This window comes from Haliaeetus leucocephalus, unplaced genomic scaffold (genome assembly GCF_000737465.1).
Source record: "Haliaeetus leucocephalus isolate CR32 unplaced genomic scaffold, Haliaeetus_leucocephalus-4.0 Scaffold339, whole genome shotgun sequence".
In the NCBI taxonomy this organism is placed as follows: Eukaryota; Metazoa; Chordata; class Aves; order Accipitriformes; family Accipitridae; genus Haliaeetus; species Haliaeetus leucocephalus.
Genome location: NW_010972775.1, coordinates 12,268,763 through 12,279,407, shown reverse-complemented (window position 1 = coordinate 12,279,407; position 10,645 = coordinate 12,268,763). Strand labels below are relative to the sequence as shown.

The 10,645-nt window shown below is 37.7% G+C and overlaps 1 protein-coding gene across 1 annotated transcript; it reads right to left on the bottom strand.

The window, feature by feature from the left end:
* Window positions 1–261: 261 nt before the first annotated feature.
* Window positions 262–10,625, bottom strand: DTWD1 (DTW domain containing 1). The gene is made up of 5 exons (XM_010571884.1): window positions 10,545–10,625; window positions 7,765–8,046; window positions 6,544–6,687; window positions 4,995–5,268; window positions 262–638 (listed from the first exon to the last, which is right to left on the bottom strand). Exons 2-5 carry the CDS (start codon window positions 8,038–8,040, stop codon window positions 409–411), a joined length of 924 nt encoding a protein of 307 aa, XP_010570186.1. The 5' UTR covers window positions 8,041–8,046; window positions 10,545–10,625; the 3' UTR covers window positions 262–408.
* Window positions 10,626–10,645: the final 20 nt, after the last annotated feature.

The window sequence follows — 10,645 nt, the reverse complement described above, 5'->3', positions numbered from 1 at the left end:
AAATACCTGAAACAAAGTATTAAAAATAGTAGAAAGCTAGCATGCTAATTCCTTTTTATGGTTAGAGAGATCATTCCTTATGGCAAGAGGGGCCAAGTCCTATCCCCACCTCAGGAAATAATCTCACTGTGATGAGCATATCAGGTCTCTAGGTTCAAACACAGCAATATTTAGCAAAGCATAACTGTTTTCAGTAAGTAATTCTAATCAGACTGCTCATCTGAGTTCTACAACCTCAAGTGTGCAGGACATGAAGTCTGCAGCTTACTTTTGGACAAACACTGTAGCCATTATTAAGAGTACAATCTATTTCCAGATTTCAGTTAGATTAAAATAGTTATGTTTGTGCAGGTTATCGTTACAAAAGAAACAATAAAATGTACTGTTATGTACCTATAGACAGACATCTTACTCTTTTCCTGCACAACACTTGGCATTTTTAATCAATGTGTACATAAATGAAAAGAAAAAAAGCAGATTATCATATTGTCCTTTGTAATTCTCTTTCAAAATCTCCTGATGATAGTCCACAAGGAAATAATAAATTGCTTCTATTGTGGAAAGGTATGTATCTGGCTTTCCCTTCTGATGACGCCAGAAGCAAGTTTTCCTTGTCTTCAACTCAATTTGCAGCAACCCTGTCAAGAAAAAACAGATGACATAGATTAGACAATGTGGATTGGTGGATGGGATGCCAAACAAGTCTTTAGTTTTGTTTTCTGACTTTGCTGCTAGCCTGTTAGATGCCTGCATGCAAATAATTTCTCTTTCTGTACCTCCTTTTTTTTATTTGTAAAATGGAGGCAATAATTTTATCCTCCTTTGTAGACCACTTCGAAATTTGATGAAAAAGCGCTGTAAGTTCTAGGTTACAATCCTCATATTTGCAATTAAAACTTATAGGTTATGCCTTCATTCGTACAGCCTCACAGTCCTCAGTAAACTGCAGGGTGTCTTCAGATGCGAAGAGTGAAACCCATACCTACAAAGACTCAGCAGTGTTCATAACATGATTAATAAACTTCATCTTTTGTAAAGCTAATACCTTTCAAGTGTAAAACAGAATCCCTCAGACTGTTAGTTTTGCTGAACTGAGGAATATTTGCTAAGATTTATGCTTGTTAAGTAACTGAAATATCACTGGGATTACTCAGGAGTAAGTACGACAGAATCTGGTCATTAATTTTATTAGAAACTAAAAGCATTCCCACTTGAGATGAAAGAAAGAAATTTGGTCTCTATATGGCACATGAAAATCTTTTATCTACTATAGTCTCTGTAACTGTTTTATTATTCAGATGAATTTTAAACATGTATCTTGGTTTTTATGTTCCTTAAGATCCACAAACTACTCAAAATGAAAACCACCTTCATGTGTAATCACTTTGTAAACACGATGGACAGTTGGACTATAAAGAATAGTGTATATACCTGTCAACAACTAGGATCAAGTTGTAAAATTATCTTTTTCTAAATGTGAAAATTGGATACTAAGTGTGTGTCATGGGATGGTTTAGTACAAGTAATAGTATAAATTATAATATGGTTTAAGAATTGCTTGGAAGTTATGGACAGAGAAGTTTGGACAGAGAAGATCCAGTAAGGTCCAAATTCAGGAGTGCAAACTGGCTTATAGACAAGCATTTTTAATTCCATACTTTTAACCTTCAAACTACGTTTAATTCTTTCTAGTGTAACTGCAAGATGGATTTAGTTGTTTACTTTGCAGTTAGCAATGTATGATATCTTGCATAGTAAAAGAGACCTCTTCTACAGCATTATTTAAAAAACTGAACAGGAGATTCCATCACTGAATTTAAATTTTATTGCTGGCATTTTAGAACCAAAAATTCAAAATTACATAGTCTAACTATTACCTCTAATAATCTCATACATGTGTATTCAAAATAGTAATCGGAAACTGCATTAAGCTTGTTTCCCTCAAGAGGTTTCAATACTTGAGTTCTCAGCCCTAACCAAAGTGAAAACTTTCATCAAATTCAGTGATATTTCCACCCTAACAGCAGTGAACTAAATTTAGGGGACGATTCCTCCACTGTCAACTCCCACCTCTGTAGTTTGAATACGAACAAAAGTTCATTGAAGGCATGACCACTGACACTACTGAGCTTACCACAAATACAGGATCAGTTAATTGCAAACACAGAATTTTAGGAGTTTTTTAATAAAAAAAATTAGAGGGGGTTAAGGGTTACAGTTTACTGAGCATGTTTCTATCATCTGTACTGTATCTATATGCATACAACCAAAGGTAATATTTTATTACAAATACTGATTGTTCATATGAAAGCCTAAAATACTAAGGAAATCAACATGTTGGTTTTGCTTTTTTAGCATCCACATACTTTGAGCTCATTAGAAATAAATGTTTCTGTGAATCTGAGATCAAGAAAAGTGGAAATACAGCTACATTTAAATCTGCCTAGGTAACGTAACCAACTTTCCCTTACAAAAGTTATTCTGTGTATGTGTCTTACAGCAGACAATACCTTTCAGAGAGATCTCCCACCTTTCCTTAAAGCCTCTGGTTTTTTTCCTGATATGCTACATCCTATTATGACAGCACAGTCCCTGTGTTCCCTCCACTATAATAATCGAATGCTCAGACCTGTAGGATCCTATATTAATCATGTTTGGTCACTGATGTTACATCTAGAGATGCCAAGTTCTTATCAACAAGATGTAAGTTGTAAAATTTACACACAGGCTGAAGCCTGTTGCTTACTCTGAGTCTTCCATCGCCTCTTCATCCCTGTAGTTTGTATAGTGAACTGGGAGATCCACTAAGCTAATAAAGTAAGACATCTGGCTAATACAAAGTGGATCAAACTTACAGAAAAAAATACCAAAGCAATCTGTTTCTTTAACCACCATCTTGATGCTGACAATAAGCTTCATCACTCATATAAAAAAGTAATCATTAACATTAGATGCAACTGTTTCCTTTCTAATCTAGTGATTGCTTTTAATGAAGTAATCAATCCTAGACATTACCAACTTTCAAATATTTCCTGTCTTTAACACAAGTGATTTAGTTTTGCTTTCTAACAATGTATTACACCACTTTTCCAAGAAGATATCTAAGTATTTTTTGTCCAAGTTTTCTTGGCTTTTTTTTTTTTTAAGATTGATGTACTCATTTGCTTTCTCTTGCAGTACAATTAGCTAGATTTACTCTCTATATAAATGCAGGCTTACAAAACACAAGGCTTTTCTTTACATTTTCTTGGCTTTGTTAATGTTTCCATCCTGTATTTCTTGAAACTTAATCTTTCTGAATAAGTACAGCAATTACTTTTTAGTTGGAATTATGAACACTCCTTTTTGAACTTTAATATATGAGGAATATTTTGTTGGATGATGACTTCATTTGTAGCTGAATTGAAAAATGACAACAGTTCTCTATTTTTTCATGTGTGTACAACACAAAAACTCCATCAGTTTACGCCTAAGGAAACTCTGCCCCATTCATCCTGCAAGTCAAAACTGCAATCTTTAAAAGGAATATTAATGCAACTTACATCTGCTATGACGGGCGCTAAGGAAAGCAATGAATGCATGGGTTGTGCACACTTATACCTGCTGTATGGTGGGTAACATTCTCCCCTGGGTGTGGATAAGAGTGACTTGCATGACACTAGTCACACCTTACAGCAATCCTGTAAGGTGCTCAGGGAAACAGAGGACTGGAATACAGCTGGAACAGAGATGAAGTTCCAGAAAAGAGGGAACAGTCCACCAGATCAGCATTCACATGGGGTAACTGGAAATCATTCTTTAAGAGCTCCAAATTAACACCAATCATTAATTTTTTAATGATATACTGCATAAGCTTCCATGGAAATCTTCAGTTCCCCTGGCTGCCTGTTACTTTTCTTAAATTCATCCTTTTAAAATAAGTTCCATATGCTTTACAGTAACTTGCAACATGCAATTACTCTAATCTTTACAGTAATACTTCAATTTATTTGATAGAGTATGTTTTGTGTTAAACTAAATACTTAGTAACAGGATTTTAATTAGCCAATACATTATACTAACATGTGGGATTCTTTAATAAACTGACTAGATAGATACCAAGGCAACATTCATCTTGCATGTAAGAAGTCTGTGAAACATCCTGTAGGGTCCAGTGCAAAGGAGGCATGAGTAAGCATTTATATATATTACATATAAACTTGATAAGCTGCGTCCCAGCTAAGTGCACCTTTTTCACTAATGAAAGTATTTTCAAATTCCTATTTATTTCAAAGGAAATGAAATGCTGTTGCTAAATTGTTTTATCTTTTATGGTTTTATTTAGAATACTTAAATGTAAACTTCTTGTAATGAACCTAAGATAAAAAACCTTTGCAGAGTTACAAGTTTTTGCTTTCAGAGATGGGAAGGTGTGGAGGGCAAGGAGGCATTCCCCTTTTGTCTTGAAATTAGTGAGGTCACTGAAACGACCATGAAACAAAGAACTTTACTAGAAAAAGAAACCAAGCCATGACATATTTGTGCTGAATCTCCTAGATCCCTCGTTCACCTTCTAGTGGCCTGTCTGCTACTAGCATGTACAAAAATGGTCCCCTGGGTCTCCTGAAAAAACAGATAGCCACCTGCAAAGGAAATCTTTCTGGCTTCCTTCAGAGGTCATTCAAACTACTGTTCTATTGTCTAACATGACAGCTTCCATTCTGTGAGATTGAGGAAATTTATTCCAATAGAGAGGTGGGAGAAATAAACGTAAATGCTTTCTTAATACTAGCCTTACCATTTTGCAAAACACATTATATGACATGAAAAGTAATGGAGTCTTTGGCTCAGGAAGTCTTCTACAGCACTGAAATAGGCTGTTGAATCTTTCATGTATACTCAAGATATAGGATTAGGTATACACTTATATCATGCTCAGGTCTGTTATATAGACATATATTTCCCTTAATCATTCCTGTAGCAATAACATCTCAATATCAACTTTTTTTTTTTACCTTGAAGTCGTTCATCAGTTATTATTTTGTTAGTTTGATTCCAGGTACTGTCAATAAATATTATTTTCTTCAGTCTAGTGCCTTCACTCCTGTTGCTTGAGATGCATTCGTTTAGATTTTTTTCTTCTTTAGGTTCTATTTTTGCTTGCTTAAGGCATGGCTCTCCGGAACAGTCATTGTCGTTATCACAAACGCTTTTCTTAGTGTACTTTTGGAGATGGAAAGCAATATCTTTTACTGAAACTGAATCAGGGCCAGGAAATATAAGCGCTATCTAAACGAAGAAAAGAAAGAAATCTGACTGTCAACAGAATCTAATAAAACACCAGGAATTGTTTCATTAAAAAACAGAAATTTTCTATCCCCTCCCACAAACATGTTAAGTCAGGACATGACAAAAAAGCATTTCTTAAAAAATATTCTATTGTCTAAAAGGATAAAAGACTATGTTAAAATAATGAATAAAGACACTTTATTAGAGATCTTTAACTACATGTCACCTCCACACCTCTACTACTAACTCTAATAATTCTGTAAAAAAAACTTTTTTCAGCCAAGACAATGGTGTCAGCCCTGAGAAAGTTCAGATTTCACTTGTCATTGCAGTATATGGGGCAGGAAGGCCATGAAGAATAGTTTCTAATTTTGTTCACAAATTTTAGACCAGAAGAAATACTCTCTTCTGCCCTTACATCTACTGCAGGTCCCATGAATATCTTAAATGAAAAATACCAGTGATGGCCCTATTTAGTATTTTTTCAGTATCTTTTTCCAGCATTCAGAATCTGTGACTTGGAAAGCCTGGACAACACAAAGTCACTACAATCTCTTCCCACTTTTGCCTGCCTTCCCTGTTCCTCTTTCTGCTTTTTTCAGCTTCCTGCCTCTTTGCCACCTATGCTTTCCTTGATGGCTCATTTCCTGAAGAAAATAACATCTCTATCAGATATGTATATTATCTTCCTCTTCATGTAGTCAAACAATAATGAAAAGTGTTAATTATGACATCAAATGTGTAAATATTAGATTTCAGATTAATCACATCATTTAAATGAGCATATAAAAAGAAGGCTTTTTCAGGCTCTGTGCTGACTGTGATAGACAATAGTTGCATTTTAGTAGGTTTTCTCTGTAACAGCAAAGTTTAAAATTTTAAGTTTAAATACTGCAGCTGCTGAATATGATGAGCACAACACCGAACTGCTGTTTAACTTGCTGTATGTTGAATACTTTCATATGTTTTGGCAAAATATTTCTTACAGTACACAATGACTCAAATTATCCATTATCTGTGGTGCTGAATATAGGAAATTCAGGGTGGTTAGATGGTGCTACAGTTTTTCTAAACTTTGGAGGACGGTCCAAAATCACTGTATATTTGTAGGCCCAAGCTTTGAGAAAGTGCAAGATGGAGTGGAGTGGATTAATAGAATAATGCTTTCCTCCCACTCCCTCCCAGCAGAGTGCAGTACCACTACAGGAGGAAGTACAGCAGATACCTCTGCATCTCTCCAGCACAAAGCCCAGCTATCTATACAGAATTTCTTACTTCATGTCTTTTTTCTTCATATTCTGGAATGCAAGGGTATTTATAAATTGTAACATCATCAGGTGCCAAGAGCTTAGCGTGCACAGCAGTGCTTTTGCCATCTGTTTCATTTGGGTGTTTAATAATGTCAATCTTCAAAGGTAACTACAGTAAGAAAGAAAAAAAAAAAGGAAACAAGCAATAGTTATGATCATATATATGGGTACAAAAATCTGTGCAAAATCCAGGAGAAATCCCCATGGGCATGTAATTAAGACATATTTGACAATTTTTGACAATTTTTTTAATAGGTTTAGAACTAAACTAGAGACAGGCGACAAGAAGCACCTGTTACATTCTTTCAGTTCATATAAATACCTAAGTATGCAATGAATGCAATTTGGAATGCTGCAGTAGTAGTGTGGTAAAAAACTCTAGAAATAGTATCAGTAAGATAAATAAGATGTGGTCTTAATTTGAGCAATATAATGGCCCTAAATATGAATACTAATATGTATTAGGTATTTGCTCTATTGCAAAAATGGCCAGTTCGATGAAAATACACCTGAATACACTAGGTCAAATTTCCAAAGTATTTCTACAGTATTTTCACGATGCTTTCAAATTACAGAGTGTCTTCAAATTGCATTTTAGTTCCTAGGTGATTTTGCAAAACGGCTTACTCCTCTTTGATGGTTTCTCTAAATATTTTAGCTGAAAGGCATTACACTTTTTATTCTTTATTTATATTTTAAGAGTGGTTATCTGAATTATACAGCCATGACATTTAGGAATGCCTTTTAGCTCATGCTTACTTTATGTAAAATTCATTCTTGGTTATAGACAAATCATATTTTTTGTTTACAATATACTCTGTTCTGGCCAGAATTCTTAGAAACTGAAGAATGAAGGTAAGAGCACTGCATAGAAACTTTTAAGAACTAAGTGAAAACATATCATTTGCTTGAGAAGCTGAGTGACTTCAGCTTATCTTCTCATCTAGTACATACATAAATGTTTATGTGAGGACTGAAACACTGTCAGTGTTTGTATGTGTAATTCCTCAAGTAAGAGCAATAATTTTATCTAACTATAGTTTATTCATACTTATAGCGGTGTTAAAGATGAACATCCGTAAAGAATGAATCAGAAAAGAAATTGTCACAGACAGACTGTTTGTTCCCTGTCCCCAGTAACTAAAAGGCACAAGAATATTACAAAAAATCCATAAGAAATATTAACCTTCACAGTCGGAATTTCTTTGGTAGGGACAGTTTCAACAGGAACAAAGCATGTATAACAATAAAACATCCTTGAACTACTGCATCTGGGGCATTTTGATCTCCCGCTCTTTTTTGCTTTTTCAAGCACTTCCTGCGATGCTAACTGTAATTGTTGAAGTGGGTTTTCTTGAAACGATGATGGAGTCTGCAACTCTAGACTTTCCAAACATTCAGGATTTCTTTTTGGTCCTTGAGAGTTTTCTTCATTTAAAAGCGTAGATGAATTTAAAGACATGGTTAGCTGAAACAGACAATATGTTGTAGGCTGTTAAGTAGAAATCCAACATACTATGAACTAATTTATTGGATGTGATTCTGTATGATCCTATTTAGCAAAAAAATACTCATTAAAGAAGGTATTTCCTGTAACAGAAAGAATAATAAAATAATCTGATTCAGTTGTTATAGCACCAAGAACTCCAAATAGATTTCACGAGAGCATGAGATAAACATCTAGGAAGAACTTGAGATCTGTATCCTTAATGCACACATATGCACATCCACCATTTTATTCAGATAAGTTATCCCACTCACTTAACTCGTGCAGAATTATATTTTTTTTCTATTGGTAGGATCAGTGTCTAAAAGCTTGTGAAAACACTGGTAGACACTATTTACCTGGATGAGCAGTCCCATTAGTCCTCACCATGACTACTGACAATGAATTAAATGTCTACAGGACAAATCCATAAGAGAAAAGTCAATTGTACAAATTTAGATCTCCATCCTGAAATTTATTGTGTGTGGGCAAACGAAACTACCTGAATGAAATCCCTGTTGACAGAACTTTGTGAGATAAAAGAAGTCTTCCAGGAGCAAGGCTTGAGGCTGAAAAATTAGTCTCAAGAACTAAAACACAGCTTTGGTGCTCCATAGACAAGATAGTAAGTGCTGACCTAGTCTAGACTCACTCTGCAAGCTTGGATTTATTTAGTAACATTGATGGATTTTTTTCAGGTTTTCTTCAGGACACACGTCTCACCCTCTGCAGCTGGCATAAAATTTTCACTGTGTACTCTGGCTAACGTATCAGAAACATGACTGTATGTCCATACCTGAACCAGACAGAATTTGTACTGCTGTGTGCAGAGGTTCATATTCACAGTGACAGTTTTAGTGAAACCCTTCTGACTAGATCACTCAGGGTCTTCAAAGCAGCCCACAGTCAGGAGCCTCACAGCCTGCAGTAGTCATAAACTGCCTTTTGCACTCTGTGCTGCATCATTTAAAACGAAAAAGTCATTCTCAGTGTTTACTTTCAGCTAATTTAGGTTTACTTTTTCATGTCAGGGATCACACTTGTGAAATGATGTAACAAAACAGTCATGTTTAACAAAACCAAACAAACAATAATTCCTGAGATGTGATCCAAAATTAAGTGTTTAAATAAAAGCAAGTGTAATTTAATTGAAAAATAACAAAAACAAAACACTCTGCTAACTTTCCAATAAAAATTTAAAATTAATCCCAGAAAAAGTAGTTGTTATTTTCTGGTAAAATTAAATACTCATGCATGCTATGATACCTTCCCCTCCCCTGCTGACAGGCTCTAACTTTGGAAAGGTCAGGGACGTCCATTCAAATAAACACAAAATCAAATATCTATACAAATTTTATAGTGCAATTTACTTTTAAATATCTCCGAGATAAAGCAAATGCACCCAACATCTGAGACTAACCCGTACTATTATCAAGTCTCCTCAAGCAGCAGAGAGGGCGAGAGGCCCTGTAATTTGACATGCATTCCCAGCCTGCAAACTGACTCTTTTCAGTATAATGTCTTATGGCACTGTGGTGTTCAACTGTGACACCCCAAAGCACTTTCGTTATTGATACTGACAAGAGATATGCTGCTCCAATGGCACAGGAAAACCTTTGTTGTCTCAAAATAATAGCTGTCCACCAAGTTACAGCAGTATACTTACAGTATACTTTTAAAAAAAAGACAGCAATCGAGTTTACACGACTTGTAAGATCCAAATCTCAAGACATAAAAATTTAAGACCGTAAATAACAACTCCATCTATACCTAACTGAAAAACCCAGATAAACCACTGCCGCTGGAGCGTACCCTCCACATTCCAACTGCCCTTCTAAGACAACTTAAAACCTCAGTTCAGGACATAGGGGTTTTGTGTAGATTTCATGAAGTGCCAGAAAGCACGGTTACGGCCGCGTGAGCTCGCCCATCTCTTGCTCACCAATGCCTGCTGCTGCCTCCTCAGCCCGCGGCGGTAACCGCTTCCCAGGAGGCAGGCGACCCCCGCAGCCGCCAGCCAGGGGGAGGGCGGGCTGCGGCACTTGACGGGACTGGGCCTTTCTGTGGCGAGAAAGTCCCGGGGCAGCAGAAAGCAGGCCGCAGGAAACGCAACGGAGCTCTGCGGGGCGCAGGCCGCTGCTGTGGTGTCTCACGGCAAATCGCAGAGCGGTTCTGCTCTCGCGGCCTGACTGAACGGCGCCTGCCACCGCAGGGACGCCAAGGCCGCTGAGGGCAGAAGGCCGCCGCCTACCGCGGGCCGGCCTAGCCGGCGGCCACGGCGGCGGTCTAGGGCCGCCCCATACCGCGCAGAGAGCTACCAGGCCGCCCCGCGCACGGCCCCGAGGCCCCCGCCAGCCCCGTCGCGGCCGCCTGCCCCGGAGATGGGCTGCCTCCGCGCCGTGCTCCCTTCTCTCTCCGACCCCCGTGGCCTCGACGCCGTCGCGGTGGGGCGAGGAGCTCCGCCCCGCTCCGTTCCTCACCCGCTCCCTCGGCTCCAGCCCCTCCGCGGGCCCGCGCTCGCCGCGGAGGGCCGCCCGGCTCTTCCGCGGCCCTCACAGGCCCCGGAACGAAAGTGTCGGGC